Source organism: Silene latifolia, chromosome Y (genome assembly GCF_048544455.1).
Source record: "Silene latifolia isolate original U9 population chromosome Y, ASM4854445v1, whole genome shotgun sequence".
NCBI classification, from domain to species: Eukaryota; Viridiplantae; Streptophyta; class Magnoliopsida; order Caryophyllales; family Caryophyllaceae; genus Silene; species Silene latifolia.
In genome coordinates this window covers 134592704-134613149 of record NC_133538.1, presented here as the reverse complement: position 1 = coordinate 134613149, position 20446 = coordinate 134592704, and the positions used below count along the sequence as shown (strand labels likewise).

Here is a 20446-nt window from a genome sequence, read left to right as displayed (position 1 = left end):
AACAATCACACTCCATTCCCCCTCCCCTTCCCTTCTCTCCCTTTCCCTACCCTCATTCCCCCTCCCCTCCATTTTCCTCCACTTTTGCTATCCAAACACACCCTTAACCTCCCTCCCACCCCAAGCTTTCAAAGTAACAGCCACCCCCTCACCACATCTCCACCAATAAACAGCCACCACCCTCACTCCCACCATGATGTATGTCCAGCCCAACACCTCTCTCTCTCTCTCATTGTCAAAACCCATATACTGATGATGATATACTACTTGAGAAACAAAAAAAAAAAAAGATTTCCCTTAACAAATTCTCTCCTAAATTATCATATATTCACATCCCCAAATCACAACCCATAAATCCCAAATTTCTATCAATCAATATATCACATGATAGATTGCAAATTAACAGTATAAATTCAACACCATGGAAACAACACAGAAAAAATAATTGTTACTCGCATTATTCACCATTTTCCAATCTAAATCCTCTAATTCCTCCTAATAATCTACTGATTAATCGCATCATTGTGCTCCACGCTCCACGTCATCATCTCCACCACATCACCTAAACATGGCCCCAATCTCTGTGGCGGTATTTTGAAAATTGTTTCGGGTGGCATTGGTTTATTAGTATCAGAGCGCAAGACTATGCACTTCTTTCTCTAGCTCTCACCTTCTTTTAATTCATAAGTTTTTTTTATTTAGGGTTTTCGATGGGTTAGATGGTCACTTTCCGGCAGTTTGATGATGGTAGCCTGATTTCTAGTGTATTGTGTGATAAGTAGTTAAATAGGAGGTGGCGGGTGGCAGGGTAAAGGGATTTTCATCGGTAGTGTCAGATTTACGGGTAAGGGTAGGACAATTCGTAATGTGTGTGTACGGTGTATGTTTGTGATCGGCGATTCGGCGGTGTTAGGGTGGTCAAGCCATCGATGTGCATGGTTGGAGTGAGGTGGAAATAAGTGGTGGCTTATGATTGGCGGTTGGAGATGTGGTGAGGTGGTGATGATATGGACTGATGGTTACTTTGTGAGGTTGGGGCCAGGCGGTGTGTATAAGAAGGGTGTTTTGGTCATATTATAGTTTGTTTACTTAATGAGTCGGGAATTAAGTAAAACAATGATCGGGAACTAAATACGGTGGGAGACGGGATATATACAATAAAATGTAGGTGTGGTTATTTGTAATAAACAAAATACGAGGTGGTAAATTGTAAAATACGATAAATATTAGGTGGTAAGTAATAATTTTTCCAACTTATTATGTAGAAAACTTATTATACGACTAAAATCCGCCGTCAATCTTGCCCTTGCTTTCCTCCTTTTTTACTTCTAGCTTCATGCATGTGACTTCCTCTCTCTCTTTTGTCAATTTTGTTCTTTTATTTATTTTTTTCCGTATTTAATTTATCATTTAACATATTTTTAATTTAACGGATTATCCCCGTAATTGTAAACAATAAATGCTATATATTTAAATTAAAGTTATGTTGCTCTATGGAGCTCTATGGAGCAACAATATCAGTGATACTATGATTTTGCTAGAGTAGAATAGCTTCACTCTTGACTCTTAGATTGTTGCTTTCTTTTGTGGTGTTTATATTTATGATGTGATGCATGTGAAACAAATTGACTAATATTTTGTATACGGTGATAAAGGGGTGAGAAAAATTGGATAGTCGATATGATTCAAATATAGATATTGTGTAATAAATGATGATCCGAATACGTTGAATGAGCCATATGGGTATAATGTGTGGATATAATTTGTATAACATAATTTAGATGTCAGACACGACTTTATCCAACTATTAAAAAGAGAAAAAATTAAGACTTTCAAAATTTGAATAAAAAAAAAGGTATGAAAATTAGAAGAAAATAAAATACTATAAACTCATAATAATTAAATAAATAAATAATTTTAAAATAGATATTTTAAAAAATAAGTAAAAGAAATTAAATAAGATAAACAAGATAAATAAAAACATTTTTTCTTATAATATACACACAATTAAAACAAAATATAAAGAGAAATTAAAAACGAGATAGTAATGAAAAAACCAAAAATAATGAATCAAGGTTAAAATAAATGAAAAGAAATAGTAGAAAATGATTTGGCCTAGTCCTCCAAATAGATGAGGCCGGAGAATGATTCTATTCCCCTCTTCTGCACTATATATAGATCACACACTCCTATTTAGCTTCTCCTCATTACTTACTTACATATTCACCTTTTAATATACACAATTATACATTATCTTTTATCAAACAATTCACAATAATATTTCATAAAATGTCTACACACAAGGGAGAAAATGTTTTTTTTTTTTTTTTTTTTTTTTTTTTTTTTGACAACTGTAAAGGAAGTTTCTACAATTTAATGGCCTGCCGAGCCAGGCCATGAGCCACACTATTAAGATGTCTCGGAATAAAACAAAAACTTAAACAATGAAAAAAGCTTGCAGAACTACGGATCTCCTCTAAGATGTCCTTAATCAGATGATCCGTCTTTGTCAACTCAGCAATCGCACTGATCAACAGAAGACAATCAGAAGAGATGGTTAGGTGGAGAACACCTCCAGATCTCGCCCAAAAAACAACATCTCGGATACCAAGAGCCTCCGCCTGTAGTGCCGAGTCCGCTCTAGTAGTCCCCTGTTTGCGCATACACTCACGCCCCAACTCATCATATGCCACCCATCCGAAAGCCGCCTTAAAGGACCGTTCCCAACTCGCATCCACCTTAATTCGAAGAGCAGAGCAATGACCCGATTGACCAATCATGTGATATGGGATCCCATTTCGTAAGTCAGTTTTTTGCTGGTCAAGTTGATCCCCAACGCTCCCGCCAATTTCTTTCAGTGCCCCATTGTGATCTACCTGGTTGCTTAGGATATGCACCCTCTCCTTGATAGAATCAAATAAAACACCAACCAGAACCCTAGGATTGTTAGTCAGACCTTCAAACTTGACCTTGTTTCGAATAATCCATAGACCCCAAATAATGGCAATGAAAAGAATAATTCTTTTCAGCCCTCCCTCCTGCTTCCTCAAATATTGAACCCAATCAATAATCCAGTCAGTTATATTAAGCTGCTCAGCCCCTTCCACCCTGATGCCAAGCACTGACCCCGTCCAGATCCTAGCGGAGGAATCACAGTCCCTAAACAGATGCTCAACTGTCTCCAAATTACTACGCCCGGTTCCACACAACCCACAGAACACATCCATCCCCATATTTCTTTGTTGAAACTCCCGTCCTACTGAGAGTGTACCCGTAAGAATCCGCCATATAAGGATCTTCCAGGTGTTAGGAACCGGGAGAGTCCATAGCTGCTTCTTGCAAAAATCCCGACCGCGCCTACCAAGTCTAGTGAAGTCTTTTTGTGAGCCCTTTCTACTCATATAGTCTTCGAAAAACAACCCATAACCACTCTTTACCGTAAAAGTTCCATGATTTGAGAAAGGCCAAAAAACCTCGTCTTGTAATCTTTCCGCTCTGAGCCTGATTGCCAGAATCCTTTCCGCATGCTCCCCAACAAACAAGGATCGTATGAGCTCTTCATTCCATTGTCCATATGATGATACTAACTGGCCTACCTGCAAATCGACTAAATGAACATCCCCATGACCTAGCCAGCAATCCCTGGGTTCTGGATACTCTCCTCCCACCCACCTTGAAGTCCAGACATTCAAACGGGAGTTGACTCCAGGCTTCCAACCCAAGAGCCCTTTGAGATTCTGAAAACCATACAATATACTGCGAACTCCCCACGAAGAACTAGAACCTGAACAAGGTACCGATCCCGCATCTACAATCTGAGTCCCAAACAGTTTTTGCCTAAAAACCTTGCTGAAGAAAGACCTATCCCCCGAGATCAGCCGCCATCCATGTTTGGCCAGCAGAGCTTTGTTCAAACATTCAATATTGCGGATCCCCAACCCACCCTTACATTTAGGGAGGCTCAGAAAGTTCTTACTACACCAGTGAACATTCTTCCCCAATTTACACCCCGTCCACCAAAATTGTGCCAAAAGAGAATTAATCTTTTTTGCCACACTTACCGGAATCTTAAAAACCGATAGAAAGAAATTTGAGAGATTGGATAGGACTGAGGAAATTAGGGTCAACCGCCCCGCTGGTGAGAGGAAAATACCATTCCATGATGAGATCCGCCTTGTAACGTGTTCCACCAATGCTTGAAAAATATCCTTCTTAGCCTCTTGAAATTCAGCTGGGATACCTAGATATTTCCCAATTCCCCTATTATTCCGGATGCTGAAACCATTGAGAATTCGTTGTATCGCTGCTAGAGTCATATTCGGGCTAAAAATGATTCCTGATTTTGCTGTATTTAAGCGCTGACCAGAGGCCTCACAATAATCACTGATCAAAGTCATAAGATGAGAGGCCGAATCCCCCTTATCCTTGAAGAAGAAAATGGCATCATCTGCAAAGAACAAGTGAGTCATCGGTGGTACCCCCCTGCACAATGCAAAACCATGCAATCCTACCAGAATCTCGGGCATAGTCAATATTCGCCGAAAGGACTTCCATACATAGGAGAAAAAGAAAGGGAGACAAAGGATCTCCCTGACGAAGACCACACTTGGGCCTGAATTGAGGTAAAGGTACACCATTAAGAAGCACCTCATAGCTCACAGTGGTAACACAGCTCATAATAAGTCTTACTACCTTTAGTGGGAAACCAAATTTGATCAAAGTCATTTCCAAAAAATCCCATCGAATCCTGTCGTACGCCTTACTCATATCCGCTTTAAAAGCGCACCGCCCGTGAGAACCCTTCTTAAAACGCGATATGTTGTGAATCGCCTCATGTGCCAACAAAATATTATCGCTAATGTTTCGTCCCGGCATAAAAGCATTTTGTGATTCACTAACCAGAGAACCCATAACCTTAGCAACCCTATTTGCAATACACTTGGTGACCACCCGCATAATCACATTACATAGACTTATGGGCCGATAGTCTGACACCCCTTCCGGAGTATCATTTTTAGGGATAAGAGTAATAAAAGTTCTATTCGTTTCCCGTAAGACTCTCCCTGAGTTTAGAATGGACAAAACCGCCTTAGTAAAAACTTGTTTAACCATGGACCAGCACTTTTGATAAAAACACGCCGGAATGCCATCCGGACCCGGTGCTTTAAAAGCCCCCATTTGAAAAACTGCGGTACGTACCTCCTTAGCCGAAAAAGGTCTGGCTATCCTGTCCACTTCATCATTATTAAGACATAAAGATACGTGGTTAATGATGCGCTCCAACGGCGTTGTATCAACTGGAGGCACATCATTACGTGAGGCCTGGTACAATTCCATGAAAGCACTTTGAAAAATCCCGCCGACCTCCGCGTCATCATATCTCCACTGACCATCCTCGTCTCTTATACCATGAATAAGATTCCTCCCAGATCTTCCTTTAACCCAGTTGAAGAAGAACTTTGCACAAGTATCCCCCTCGACCGTCCACCGCATCTTTGCCCGTTGCTTCCAATACTTTTCAGCTGCAATTGCGAACTCCCGGAGTTCCTCATGGACTCGCATAAAGTCCTCCTCCCCTCCTCCTGAACATGCAACGTTAAGACCATGTTCCAGCTTCCGATCAAAATCATCCCACTTCTCATTCCATTCCGCCTTTTTATTCAAGGTCCATTTTTTAACGCAACTTCGAACTCTTGCCAACTTCCGAGTGATACGAAACGCCGGAGAACCAGTGTCCTCAATGATCCAAGCATTTCGAACCTGCTCCAAACACTCCTCGTAATCCAGAGCCCAAGCATCCAGTTTAAAGGGTCGTTTACCCGTAGTCCGGGTTAGGTTCAAATCCACCTCAATTGGAACATGATCCGAAAGTTGAATTGGATAGTGTTTAATGCCAGTATCCGGGAAAGCAGACAGCCAGTCTTTAGAACCCATCGCTTTATCCAACCTTTCATAGACTCGCTTATCACCTTTTCTGTTGTTGCACCAAGTAAACCGCGGACCCTTGTACGGAATATCCACCAATTCATTTCTTAGTTTCCACAAAGAGAAATCCTCCACACCCTCAATCGGTCGTTGACTAGTACTAAGTTTGTCGCTTCTATATTCCACTTGATTAAAATCCCCAACAATAAGGAACGGAAGAGAGCATGTTTCAATCCAACTTTCTAAGTCTAACAAAACCGGTGTCCGCATATGTACAACCGGCGCACCATAAAAAAGAACAAGGTACCATAATCGTCCATTATATTTCTCCACTAGAAAGATAATAAAATTATTACAAGCTTTGACTAACTTAAACTTCGACTCCCTTCGCCACCCAACCCATAGACCACCCGAGGCCCCATCCGCCTCCACCCCAAAACTCTCAACAAAACCAGAGGAGCGAAACATAGGGAAAACATGACTCGGACTACATTTGGTTTCCATTAGAAAAACAAAATCATAAAAATTACTACCTAATAACGCTCTTAGCTTCGGAATTGTAGGGGAGAGCGTATTATTAAGGCCCCTACAATTCCATACGAGACCCATCATGGTGAACGAGGAGGTTGTGAAGGCCCAACCTCCGCAAAGCCATCCCATTGCATTTTCCCATCATTGACCGAAGGGATCGAGGAATCACTCGAATCCACCATAACAATATCCGCCACATTGACCCTAAAACCCCACTGCTGCTCATCTCCATCAGCTCCTTGCTTCCAACGTCCTTTCTTTGCTAATCTGCTCAGGTAAGCTTTAGCATGGTCCAGAGATTTGCGTGCATCCTCAGGGATTATGAAATCCCCTGCCTCAGTGCAACATTTGCGTTTTCTAGCAGCACATAGAGCCTCTCTATGAGTATCACGCATATCAGAATAGTGATACACATCCGCCAAACCCAGAAAGCCATCTGAATTGCTCCCCACTGGTATTGCTGCTATCTGTTTAGCCTTGGCACCCACTTCAGGAATATCAAAGAACTTGCGTCCTCTGTTACTAACCAGCTGCCTCCCATTGACTTGGTTCACCTCTTTTTCATAAGCCTCCTGCATCATTTGTTCCAAGGGTACTAGATTTGAAGAACCTTCATAAAGCTCCTTTCCCTTTCTGTTTATAGCATCTGAGGCAAAAGACTGAATTTGTTTTGCATTCATATCAGCATCAGATAGAAGTAAATCTCCATTAGAACCTTGATTATCAGACGTAACATCATCATCACCTGTCGCAACATCATCACCAACACCATTTCTCCCCACTGGCAGGACCTCATCAACAGCAGTAGAATCATCAGATGAGATAATGATGATCTCCTCATCCCTGTCACTTTGTGAATTTTGTGCAGAAGACTCCTCCTGCTCATTTACCCATTGCTGAACAGACCACCCCATACCTGAGGAAGCCTCATCATCAGCCTCCGCCATCACTTCATTATCAGAGTTAATAAGATTGAGTTCCTCCTCAGCCAATGCCTCAGAGTCAGACCCCACCACCCTCCTCAGATCTTTTCCTCCTCTATTCTCCTTTGCAGGCCTAGAACCCTGCCCCACCTCCCTGGGAACATACCCATCAGGATAGTGAAACCAGTTGGGTATACCCCCCATAGGTGGTTCAAAGGTCTGGTTAAAGCCCCTTTGCTCATCCTCAATTCGTGCCCAATCCAAGTCTCCTTCAATTCTATAAAAGATCGCCTCTTGCCTCCTCTGATCCTTGTCAATCAAACCACTCAAGTAGTCGTGTTTTGAGTAAATAACATAAGGGTCCTCAGCCTGAATTTGGTTAAGGACCCCTTGCTGAAGCAGATTAGGAGTTTCCTGAGGATCCAACTCCTCCCCTGCACTGTGAAAAACCTCTGTATTCATTGCATCTTCATCAAGCCACCCCCCCTCACCTGGAACACCCCCACCAGTATGGCCCTGATTAGTAGTAACCATCACCCCATCCTGCCCACCTCCAACACCAGCATACCTCTGAACATTATCTTCCTGAGCCTCAACCATTACCGCATCCCCATTAGTCTCCATACCAGCATTAGTCCCATTAACATTACCATCCAGACCTTGCCCCTGTACCCCAGCCCTGCTTGACCCATTACCTCCCCCCCTTTGACCTCCCCCTAAATTACCATTCTGAAAAATCACAGGACCAGCAAAGGGCTGTGCAGTAACAGCAAACATCATACCAGGCAAAACTCTACCTCCTGGGGTAATTCCTAACTCAAAGTCCACCCCTCTCTCTGGTGATTCCCACCTTCGTCTTCTCCTAGTCCCCCCCCCCCCCTGGTATCACTCAATTTAACCCTAGAAGACAAAAACTTTGTGGTGGATGGAGTTGCCCTAAGATCCAGATTAAACATTGTGTGATTGCTATTTGCCTGATACACAGGAAAGCCCTTTGCTATTGACCTGTCCAGCATACCATTAATCCCTGACACTATTGTCATCAAAGACTCACGACATTGACCCCCCTTATGACCAATTTTCCCACACCGGATGCAATACTTGAACACTTCCTCATATTTAAACTGAACCCACAGAAGATACCCCCCCTCCATGGCTAAGAAAAAGCCAGGCATAAGAGGTTCACTCAGTCTTAAGTAAACTTTCAACTTCAAATAATCATTTTCTGGAACAATGTGGAAAGGTTCAACCTGATATTGGTGGCTAAGAAGCTTACCCGCAATATTTGCAACATCCATGGTCAGGTACTCGAAAGGGAGGCCACATACCCGTACACCCACCTCCGCAAAAGGAAACCTGACAGTACGTGGAATAGTGTCAGGGAACCATTTGGAGAACACCATAACAGCTCCATCAATGGTTGCTGTAGTTCGCTGCAATAGTGCCTCCAAATCCTCCCTATCCGAACAATGAAACACATACACCTCTCCCATACGAAAGACAGTAATAGGACCATGCGTCGTCCATTTACGCCTTATAACCTCATTGATCAATTCTGGTTCAAACACTCTATAATCCACCAAGAATCCCAGAACACACCTTCCCCAAAATTCCCTGGACTTACCCAACTCAGAGGGATCAATGTTAATGACACCCCCCGACCTTGGGTATCGCCAGATGTTAGCATGGAAAGGGTTGGTTGGCTGGAACTCATTGGCATGATGAAACTCCCCATTGCCCATCCCCCTATTTTCCGAGTTGTTGCCCCCAACATTACCCTCAATCTCCATAATCGAACTTGGTACAGGAGTTAGACAGAAGTTGTAAGAGTTTGATTGAGCCGGTTTCTGAGTTTTGTATCGTGATTTTTTCTTGAAGTTTAGAAGATTGATGAAATGTGAGGAAGAAGCTGAATACCCAACAGCCATTTCCACTGACTTAAATACTGATAATAAAGGAGCTAGCACACGTTACCACACCGGAAGATGCAGCGTCTCTTCAAATCAATTCCCACTGCACCCCAATCAACACCCGAAGAAATTCTTGAGCCACCCAAATTAAAGACCCCCAATAAGATTATCCTAATAGTAATTATTACAAGAGCTCTGCAGTAATATGGCTATCCAGTTTCTCTACATTGAAAACCAAATAGCCCAAAACTAGGGTTTTCACCCCCAATTAAAATCCCCAAATAGAAATAATTGATGCAGCTTTTACAGACTGCCACCGAATGCTTGAAATACCCAATCAAAAGGGGAATTAAAAGGAATAAAGCAGATTGTAGGATTGGGGAAGGCAAAACGAACTCTAGGAAGCTAGCTAGGGATTCCAAACAAAAGAGAAAAAAACAGGCGATATTCCCAGACAACCAATTAATTGCACTTCCCCTTAATCATTAGATAGGTAATAATTAAGATTTTTTAGCTAACTAGTAGTGAATTGATACTAGTTATGCTTTTTAGAAGAAAATTTTTGATAATTGCGAGAAAAAGCTCCCCTTTTTTTGGGAGGTAAGAATGCTCTCTATTCTAGAGAGAGAAAGCCTTTTCAGTTGTATTAAACTGTGATGCTAAGTCCTTTAAAATCTGAAACAGACCCTTCAATTCTTTACCACCAACTTCAAGGCAATCCTTGAGCAAATCACCCTCTTCCATCTCCTCTTCCAACACTTTCTTTAAAGGTTCAGAAGTGATTAAAACCGAGAGCAACCACTCATATATGGCCTTAAACAACCCATTAATATCCTTATAATTACTCTGAACCCAAGCGACCCGTTCAACGTCATCCCTCAACCGGGCCAACTCCGTAACCCAACCCCTGACCGTCTCGTAATAATCGACAAAATTTCGATACGAAAGCCGCGTACCAATACCACGAGAACCGTAAGTATAATGCCTAATATAGGTCCAGCCCAAGGAGAGGACAGTGTGTCCGAACCTCCGGCCCAATATGCGTTTGACTTTGTCAGCGAGGATGTGGGCCCGGCGGGCTCCACGTGTGTCCCCACGTGAGGAGCGAAGGGAGGACACGCGCGTGAGGAGAGAGTGGGTGATGTGAGGAAGAGAGAAGAGAGTTGGGATGTTGTAAAGGAGGAATGTGATTAAGGATGTTGTTTGATAAGGGAGAAAATGTTGTTGTCACAAATATGAAGCTTGAAAAGATGTTGTGCATGAAAGGTGGCAACGGCCAAGCTAGCTATGCCAATAACTCTCAAGCCCAGGTATTCACTTAACAAACCAAAATCTCCATCAGTTTAAATTAATATAATATATTCTGTTAGTTGTTATTATTAGAAATTTCAAATTTTGAACGTTTTCTTTTTCACTTAGATTTAATTTAGATTCCACAAAAATTAACACTAACATATACGGCGTGATTGAATTGTGATTGGAGTAGGAACTAATAATACTATAAAATTAATTCGATTTTTTAAAAATCAAATAAGAAATTCAAAACTCGATCCTAGTTCTTGGGAGAATCCTTCTCCACTACACAAATCGTTAAGACGTGTCAAATTAGTGTAAAACTACATTACATTTTAATAAAACATCTTTTCATTTATATTTTTTTTATTAATATAAATAGATAAATTATACTCCGTATGTACTAATTAATTTAGTGTAAAACCGTTTTATACAAGACCAATTATCCTCGTCCATCTTGCTCAAACCGATTGTTCTGAATTAACATATCTACTTATAGTTTGAATACATGGGTGGTGTAAATGTAGGCAAGGCATGCAAAATCAATGTTACATTTGCTAAAGGAAGCCCTAGACGAGGTGCACATAGGATCAGCAGACACACCCTTTGTAGTGGTGGACCTAGGGTGCTCAAGTGGGTCCAACACCATATACATCGTCGATGTGATCATCAACCACGTGGCAAAGCGGTACGAGGCATCGGGAAGTGTGGTGCCGGAGTTCTCAGCCTTCTTTTCGGACTTGCCCTCTGTTTTGGTAAAAATTTACCGGTTACGAATTAATTATGTGAGTGATAGTGATTATTCTTAATGCCAATTATGTTTAAAGTACGAACGAAAGGAACGACGAGATAAAGATAAACGAAGAAAAGGACACGGAGGATTTTTGGTGACGCGGAAAACCCGGTGTGGGAACAACCGCGGGGGGAGTCGGAATCCCGCCAATTATTGCACTATAATCGAGATTTTATGGACAAGTAAGGAAATACAAGTGTAAGGTTGTTAGATAATTATCGCCAATCGCCAATGATTTTCTGAGTGGAGTTGCTGCTTGATGATACTTGTGAATGCCCTTTGTACGTTGCTTTGCCCTTGCTTTTATAGTCATGTTGAAGTCAAAACCTAGGGTTTGAAAGTCGCATCGTGTCTCATTGCGGAATATCGGGTCAATTTGCTGCAAAGTAGGAGTTTGTTAGTTGACTGGGTCTTTTATTCTTTCTCATGTGTGGGCTTCTTTCCTTTGGGCTATGTTGTGTTTGTTCTTTATTTAATCCAGCGGTCCATAACTTGCCACCTCAGCGATCCATCTTTCCTTCCCTTTACCAATCGCTGTGCACCACGTTGTCCTTGATTGTCTCCCTCTTTTCCAGTAAAACAATGCCACGTTGCGTATGATAAAATTCATTTTTTATCCCTAACAATTGCCCCCAAATTTCCGTCTCAAATATTTTTAGGCGGAATTTCGATTGCGATGCGGAGAACTGACGAAGTTTTAGCAGTTATATCTGATGATTATGATTCCCCACTTGTGACAAACTGCCGCCACTTTCCCACTTCCCCAAGAACTCTCTCTTCACCATAACTCCTCAACCTCCTCCTTTAATAAATCCCTCGGTATCCCCACACTTTTCCTCTTCCTCTTCATCATTACTCCTTTTCTCCCTACTTCTCTCCATTAATTATCTTAATACTTCCTCCTTTCCGGCTGCTGCAGGTACTTCATCTTCTTCCTTGCTTTCTTTTTTCCTTACTTTGCGCATAATGTCACAAAAAACCGCTTCTTCAACCTCGGACTCGGATCCGGTGATGCCGCCTGACCTCTTTCTTTCCGGCGGTGTGCTTTCCGCTAAGCACTCCTGCGATTCTGACTTTACCTCCGAGGATCTTGATTATATCAAGAAAACCTTTGGTTTTTCTGATGATGTGGTGTTCCACATTCCGACTCCTGGCCAGAAGGCCGACTCAGTGAGGGAAGGGTGGATTTGCTTGTACGAATACGCCTTTCGTCTGGGTCTGCGATTTCCTTTCCCTCCTTTGGTCCAAGAGTATCTGAACTTGAATCAGTTGGCTATTTGCCAAGTGGCGCCATACACTTGGCGGACCTTGCTTGCGATTAATGCTATGAATAATCGTTTTGGTTATGAAATTGGTCTCCCGGACCTTGCACACTTGTTCTCGGTCAGGTCCCTTGCTCGGGGTCAAGTGACCATTCGGGTTCGAGACGGGGAGAAGAATTGCATCATCTTCCCCGTGAAACCGGATGATAGCAAGTGGTTTTCCCGCTTTATTTTCGTGAAAATTGATACTCTTCCTGCTCCGACTGACTATATTGTCAGTGTCTGGCGATCAACACACGGTACTTGCATGCCCTTATTCTTGTGCATTTTTCTTTGACGCTTATATTTCCTTACTTGGTTTTTTGTGTAGGTTTGTGCCCCTTGCCTTTGTCTCCTGACAGGACTGCCTCTCTTTCCAAATTATTCAGTCCACCTCCAGAAAATAGGACCTTTCCCAATCTGATCCAGGATTCTGCTGCTGCGGTGAAGAAAACAGCTGCTGAAGAAAAAGATTCAATGTCGACTAGTGCGTTGCTCTTCCCTTTTTTGACTTGGTTCTGTTTCTGGATTCTTCGTATATCTGGTTCTGACTTAATATTTGCTGCTTCCAGGTTCTGCAAAATCTAGAATTTCGCTGCAAGATGTTTTGGCTCAGAGAGTGAAGGAGCAGGTTACGGCTGTCCCCAAGCCTGCTGAGAAGAGAAAGTCTACTCCCGCCTTGCTCGGACCTCGTCCCAAAAGGAGATCTCTTCTTTGTGGACCGGGCTAAGGAGCGGTCCCTATTGAAGCTACACCTGGGCCGTGAGGCCTCCATTGCCTGGGCACGGTTTGTCTGCTTCTGGAGATGCTTTGACCTCCAAAGCTGTTCCTGGCTCGGCTCCAACTAGGCCTGCGTCTGATGTGATTCCAACGCCTGAAACCATCCCTGCTTCTGGAGCTACTTCCGCTTCTAAAGCTGCTCCTGCTTCTGGAGCTATTCCTGCTTCTGGAGCTATTCCTGCTTCTGGGGCTGCTCCTGCTTCTGGAGCTATTCCTGCTTCTGGGGCCACTTCCGCTTCTAAAGCTGCTCCTGCTTCTGGGGCTACTTCTGGCTCCAAATCTGCTCCTGGGGTTATTGTTTTTACACTTCCAGATAATTTCGGTAGGAATAAGTCTACGAGTAGCTTGGACTTAATGAGCGATGCTTCTTCCACTCCTAGGTCTGCGTTGGATAGCAATCCTTTGCACGACTTGGTGGATCGTGCTCTTGAGCATTCTTTCGAGGTAAACAATCATTAGCCGTTTTTTTTTTTTTTTTTTTTTTTTTTTTTTTTTGACGCTTTGTTCGGTCTACCAGTCCTTTCGAGATGGCCCCAGTACTTGCGGGAGAAGGTGTCTCTCCTGGTAGCGAGAAAATGCGAAACTCCTAAGTCGGCGAAGGAGGCCAATGAGGACAGTGAAAACTCAGTGATCTAAATAAGTCCCGAGGATTTCTTTGTTGGAGGAGGCCACTCGAAGCGAGTTTGCGAGCGCGTCTTTCTCTTCTTTGAGGGGCGTATTTCCGATCTTTGAGAAGAAAGTCGCGATCTTTGAGAAGACACTTTGTTGATCTTTGAGAAGAAAGCGCCGATCTTTGGGAAGGAGGCGGGCGATGCTAGGGAGAAGGTCAGCGATGCCGAAAGGCGTGCTTGACGCTGAAAGGCGTATCTCAGAGGTGGAGAAACGTGCTTCAGATGCAGAGGCTCGTGTTGCCCAGGTTCAGGAGGAGAAAGTTTATGAGGTGCAGGAGTTGAAGAGGACTCTGGTGGATGCTCTGTCTTATGCTGCTTTGGAAACGAAGATTGACTGTATAAAGGTGTTCCAGAGGGGAGGGCATTCTGCCTGGGACTTAGGAGCTGAAGAGGGGAGGCTTGCTGCTACTTTTCCTGATGGTTTGAATTTGGATGTACTAGCTGGCTTGGTGGAGCCTGGTACTGTTCCTGCTGATGATCCAGGCGCTGAGGAAGAGGTGAATTCTCCTGCTCCTGATGCTCAGCACGGTATCGAGGGTCGTGGAGCGTATTGACGTAGATTAGTATTTTTCTGCATCTGAAAGACTTATGTTGTGCTTAGTTAGTTTTTGGCCCTACAGGGCATGACATCTTTATTTTGAACAGTTTATGTGCTTTTGGTCTGGCTCTGGTGCCAGGCATACTTTGCTTTGCGACTTAAGTATTTCCTACTGGTTATCTTTTTGTGTCGTACCGTTTCTGGTGCTTTGATTTGTGCATGCACGTCGTTTGTTTGGCCATCGATAGATTCTTTGGCTAAGGGGTCTAGTATGCCCACTCGTCCAGAGGAGCCAGGCTTGCGTGGGTGCTAATGCATCGCGGGAGGCTGGTGGTCCCGGTTGTATGTGCTTAGCCACGGACACACGCCCTCTGTAATGAATACAAGCTCTGCCAGATTAGTTTGCATTTTATTTCCTTGGCTTATTAGAAAAAATTAATTTACTTAAGGTGGTTTCGTAATTTTAAAACTTTCCGGAATTAAAATATGGGCAAGTCTATTGGAACCAGATTTGTTGGATTCGAAAATAACATTTTTAGAGCCAGAAAACATTCAGAATCAGGAGATATCCAGACCCAGAAAAATAAAAAATAGAAAAATATTTTAGAAGCAGGAAAATATCTTTTAGGACCAGAAGAATTTTTGGAGGCATAAAAGTATTCAGAGACAGAAAAATATTCAGAGCCAGGAAATATGTAAGGCAATATCTATAACCCGGTCATTTGGCTGCATCTGTAGGCCGAGTACACTGGTTGTTGACCTGCCGGTGACTTTAAATAAAATATTTTTTCAAGTGGGTGATATTCCAGGATCTGGGAACCATTTGCCCTTCCATAGTCATGAGTCGGTAGGCTCCATTTCCAACCGTGCTTTCTACTTGGTATGGCCCCTCCCAATTGTAGGCAAATTTCCCCTTGCTTTGGTTCTTGGTATTCTGGAAGACTTTCCTTAGGACCAAATCTCCCACCTGCAGGGTTCTTACTTTTACGTTCTTGTTGTAGCTTTTAGCCACAGATCCGTCGGTAGGAAGCCATCCCGATCCGGGCGCCGGTTCGAGTTCATCTATCGTGTCCAGTGCCGCTTGCCATTTCCACCTGGTTCCGCTCTTCGTGATGCATCCATATCTCGTGGGTTGGGACCCGACTTCGGATGGGATGACTCGCTTCGCTCCCGAGTACCAGTGAAGGGGTTTGCCCCGTTGCAACCTTTGGTGTGGTTCTCGGCCCGAGAGAACCCGAGGTAGCTCTTGACCCATTTGCCCCCAATCTCTTCTAGTTTCTTTTTCAAGTTTTCAATGATAATCTTATTCTTTGGATTTAGCTTGTCCGTTGGACTGGGGTTCCTGGGAGTAGATTTACGCAACGAGATGTTCCACCTAGCACAAAAAGCTTCCGTCTTATTTCCAATGAATTGGGACCCATTATCACATATAATTTCGGATGGAATGCCAAACCAAAGATATGATATATTGTTTAATGAAAGATATCACCTGGGTTTCGTAACCGGGAGGATGATTACGCTTCTATCCATTTGGAAAAGTAATCCGTCATGGCGAGCATGTAGACTTTGTTTCCTGGTGCTCTGGGTAATGGTCCCACGATATCCATTCCCCATTTCATGAAAGGCCATGGTGAGATAACCTGGTGCGAGAGGCTCTGGGCCGGTAGCCGACATGGGCGTGTCTCTGGCAAGCGTCGCATCTTTTTGCGAATTCCATGGCATCTTTGCGCATTGTGGGCCAGAAGTATCCCCGCCGGTGCCTTGTTGGACAGGCTCCGCCCCCTGCATGGTTTCCACATTCTCCACTTGTGGATAGCATGCAAAACGACTGAGACTCTTCCCGATCCAGGCATCTGAGGTAGGGTCCAGCGTGGGATTTTCTGAAAAGAACATTATCGATTAGTAGGAATCTGGATGCTTTCATTTTAAAGCCCCTTACCTCCTTTTTATCTGCTGGTAGGATGTCATTCTCGCAACCGGTCTAGGTAGGGCTTCCTCCGGTCACTGGGTACTTTCTTCACCGGTCTTTGCACACTTTTTCTCGCTTCTGCTGAGATTTTAGTGTTCTTGGCTCCAAAGACGTGGACAATTGGTATCGTGGAAATGGTTCCTGCCTTGAAGGTTGCCCCCGGGTGGCTAGTGCATCTGCTTCTGCATTCTGCTCCCTGGGGATTTGCTTGATGTTGAATGTGACAAATTTGACTTTCAGCTCTTTTGCTACATCTAAATAGGCCATCATCCTGGGGTCCATGGCTTCATAGCAATCATTTACATGGTTAACTATAAGCTTAGAATCGCTGCAAACCTGAAGGTGTCTAATTTTCGGATCCAGAGCGCCTTCGGACCCGGGATTAGTGCCTCATATTCTGCTTCGTTGTTTGTGGCTTTGAATTCACATCGTACGGCTGGCTATGAGGTCTCCCTGGGAGATTTGAGGACCAAATTACTCCCGCTCCTTTGGCGTTTGAGGCTCCGTCCACATGTAACTCCCATACTTGTTCTCCTTTGTCTTCTTCCAGTTCGGATGTCTGTTCGGCTGGGTCCGGAGCGCCTGGCGTAAGTCAGACACAAAGTCTGCCAGAGCCTGAGACTTTATGGCCGTACGGGGTTCAAACTTCAAATCGTACCCGCTCAAGTGCACGGACCATTTGGCCATTCGTCCTGACAATTCTGGTTTTCTCATGATAGTTTTAAGAGGGTAATTAGTTATCACAGAAATTGTATGAGATTCAAAGTAGGGACGCAGTTTATAGGATGCAGTAACAAGTGCAAGGACAAGTTTTTCTAGTGATGTGTACCTGGTCTCTGCCGAAAGCAGAGACTTACTGATGTAGTATACCGGATCTTTGTGATCCTTCCTGCTCTCGCACTAGCATTGCACCGATCACGCTTTATACATGGTCGACGAATACGGGAAAAGTGGTTCTCCCGGCTCGGTTTCGACAGGGGAGAGGTGGGGTCTTGAGATAGCGCTCCGGCTCCCGAAATGCTTTTTCGTGGTCGTCCGTCCATTCAAATCTTTGGCTTTTTTCTGAGTATATCATAGAATAGCCTCGCATCTGTCCGAGGATCTGGATATAAATGCTTTAAGGCTGCCACTCTTCCCGGTCGGTATTTTGTCGTCCTTTGGTTTCTGCGGTGATTCCAGTGCAGAATTGCTCTTATTTGCTCGGTCGGCCTCTATCCCCTCTCACCGTCACCATGTACCCTAGGAATTTTCCATTTGGATACTCCGAAGGTGCACTTCGTAGGATTCACTTCATTTGATATTTCCGAGGGTATTGAAAGTTTCTCGCCAGTCTTTGGTGATCTTTGTGAAGCTCGCTTCGATTTGACGACCATATCGTCTATATATACTTCCATAGTTTGGCCTATTTGTTCTTTAAACATCATGTTCACCACCTCGATAGGTAGATCCCGCATTTTTCAAATCAAAAGGCATGACGTTATAACAATAGATACCTCTCTGGATCGAATCTTTGTCTTTTCCTGGTCACTGGGGTGCATCTTTATCTGGTTATATCCGCTCCAGGCATCCAGGAATGTCAGCATCTCGTGGCCCGCGGTGGCATCTACCATGGCGTCTATGTGTGGTAGAGGGAATGGATCTTTTGGGCAAGCTTTGTTTAAATCCGTGAAATCGACGCAGACACTCCACTTGCCATTCTTCTTTGGGACCACTACCACATTAGACAACCACTCTGGGTACTTTACTTCACGAATCTTTCCTGCAGCAAGCAGGTTATCTACTTCTTGATTTATGACCTGGTTTCTTTCGAAAAAACTTTCTTCTTTTACTCGCGCACGGGTTTATAGCTTGGATCCACGCTTAACTTGTGAGTTATCACGCTTGGGTCTATCCCTATCATATCATCATGTGACCAAGCAAAGCAATCTATGTTAGTTCTCAACAACCGAACGAGTTCTTCACGAATCTTACCTCTACACTCAGATCCAATGAGAACAGTTCGCTCTGGATGCAGCGAGTCCAGGATTACTTCGTCTAGTTCTGCCTGCTGAGGCTCAATGTACTCGTCCTGGATGCGCTGGCTCTGTAATTGCTATGCGGGCGATCCTGTTGTTGGCTTCAGAGCCACCTTGTAACAATCCTTAGCTTCTTCCTGGTCCCCACGTATTTCTTGCACCCCCCAAGGTGTTGGAAACTTCAGGCATTGGTGGTACGTTGAGGGAATTGCTTTCATCTCGTGGATCCAGGGCCTGCCAAGGATTACATTGTAAGTAGAGGGCCCATCAATAACCAAGTACCTTACCTGTCTGTTTACACCTCCGGCGTAGGTCGGGATGATGATTTCTCCTAGGGAGTGCTTTGTTTCGCCGCTGAAGCCAACTAAGGGAATTGCCTTTTTTGCTAGATCTTTCTCGGTGAATCCCATTCCTTTGAGTGTTTCCATCATGATCAAGTTGACGGAGCTTCCGGTATCCACCAGGATCTTTTTCACCTTACAATTGCCTATGGGAAGCGTGATGATTAGAGCGTCGTGGTGCTGTTCGGGAGTAGATCCTGCGTCTGTTTCGTCGAAGGTGACCGACGGCAGATTCTGGTGGTTAACCCTGCAGGAGTTCTCTGGTCTGTCTCCCTTAGCCCTGGTTGCGTGCCTCTTAGCTGCTGAGTAGGTCAGCCCACATAGCTCCGATCCACCTGTAATGACATTCACAGTTCTAGAGCAATGAGGAGGAGGGGAAGGCAGAACCTGATCCGCTGAATTTACTCTGGTTGTGTTTCTGGGTAGGAGATGATCCAGGTTTCCTTGGTCATAGTGAAATTTGACTTCCTTTCTGAGGGAGTGGCATTCATCGGTGTTGTGAGTGTTGCTTTGCCGTGGAACTCACACTTTTGCTGTGTCTCTGCTGCTGGGGTTTCCTTCTGGAAGTTTTGGCCATCTGACTCTGCGTCCCAGCTCCTTCAAGGCTTTGAATAATCCTGCAAGATTGGTAGTGAAACCATACTCACTTACTTTCTGGAGGCGATCGCCGGATTTTCCTTCTGCATTTCCAGAAACTTTATTCACGCTCCTACTGTAAGGTTTGGATCTTTCACTTTTCTTCTCTACCGGAGCCTTCCTGGATACTTGGTCTGAATCATAAGTGCCTCTTACTGGTGCAGAGTCTTCTTCCAGCCTCATGACAGCAATTGCCTTCGATTGCACCTCCTCAAAGGTTGTGCACGGGTGCATGGTTAGTTCCTTGTATAGCTGTGAATCCTGGTGTAGCCCTCGACGGAAGGCTTGTATAGCGGTTGCTATATCGCACCTCGGAATTGACACCTTCTCTTTGTTGAACCGGTTCAAGTAATCGCGGGTGGTTTCCTCAAACCCTTGCACCCGGTAGGTAGGTCGCCGGATGCCGCTTCTCCGGCTTTCTCTCGCCGCGAATATTTGGTTGAAGGCATTGAGTAGGTCGGCGAAGCTGGATATGCTTTTGTTCGGTAAGCCGACGAACCACTGCAGGGCTGCTCCTGACAGTGTTGATCCAAAACCCTTGCACATGCAAACTTCCTTTAGAGATCCAGTTGCGGTTATCACCATAATTTTCTGCTTGTAGTGGTTGATATGGTCAAGTGGATCCGTGGTCCCATCATAGAGTGTCATAGCTGGCGGCACACATCCTTTAGGAACACCGATTAGAGCTATATCATCCACGAAAGGTGAGTCTGCGTAGCTGTCTTTGGCTGCTTTCTCCAGTGGGACGGACTCGCCGGTATCCTATACATCAGCTCCCTCAACTCCTGGTATTGCTGTTCCAGCGAGTTACCTGCTCCTG

General features: G+C 44.1%; 2 protein-coding genes across 2 annotated transcripts; both read right to left on the bottom strand.

Moving 5' to 3' along the window:
* Positions 1-9907: 9907 nt before the first annotated feature.
* On the bottom strand, positions 9908-10492 carry LOC141628970 (uncharacterized; the record flags this gene model as incomplete). Its single annotated transcript, XM_074442049.1, has 1 exon — positions 9908-10492. A coding segment is annotated over one exon (585 nt), but the record flags the coding sequence as incomplete, so codon positions are not given.
* A 6190-nt stretch (positions 10493-16682) lies between these two features.
* LOC141628969 (uncharacterized) lies at positions 16683-20172 on the bottom strand. The gene is made up of 5 exons (XM_074442048.1): positions 19517-20172; positions 18937-19408; positions 18830-18883; positions 18606-18717; positions 16683-16918 (listed from the first exon to the last, which is right to left on the bottom strand). Exons 1-5 carry the CDS (start codon positions 20170-20172, stop codon positions 16683-16685), a joined length of 1530 nt encoding a protein of 509 aa, XP_074298149.1.
* Between the last annotated feature and the right edge of the window lie 274 nt (positions 20173-20446).

What these genes read in the sequence shown, in the direction of transcription:
- LOC141628969 (XM_074442048.1), bottom strand. Translation starts at nt 20,172, where the DNA reads ATGTGCAAGGGTTTTGGATCAACACTGTCAGGAGCAGCCCTGCAGTGG. An exon ending in AGCAGAGACACAGCAAAAGT is followed by an intron (nt 19,409 to 19,516) that starts GTGAGTTCCACG and finishes TCTCCTACCCAG; the next exon opens with AAACACAACCAGAGTAAATT. An exon ending in CCGGAGGTGTAAACAGACAG is followed by an intron (nt 18,884 to 18,936) that starts GTAAGGTACTTG and finishes AATCCTTGGCAG; the next exon opens with GCCCTGGATCCACGAGATGA.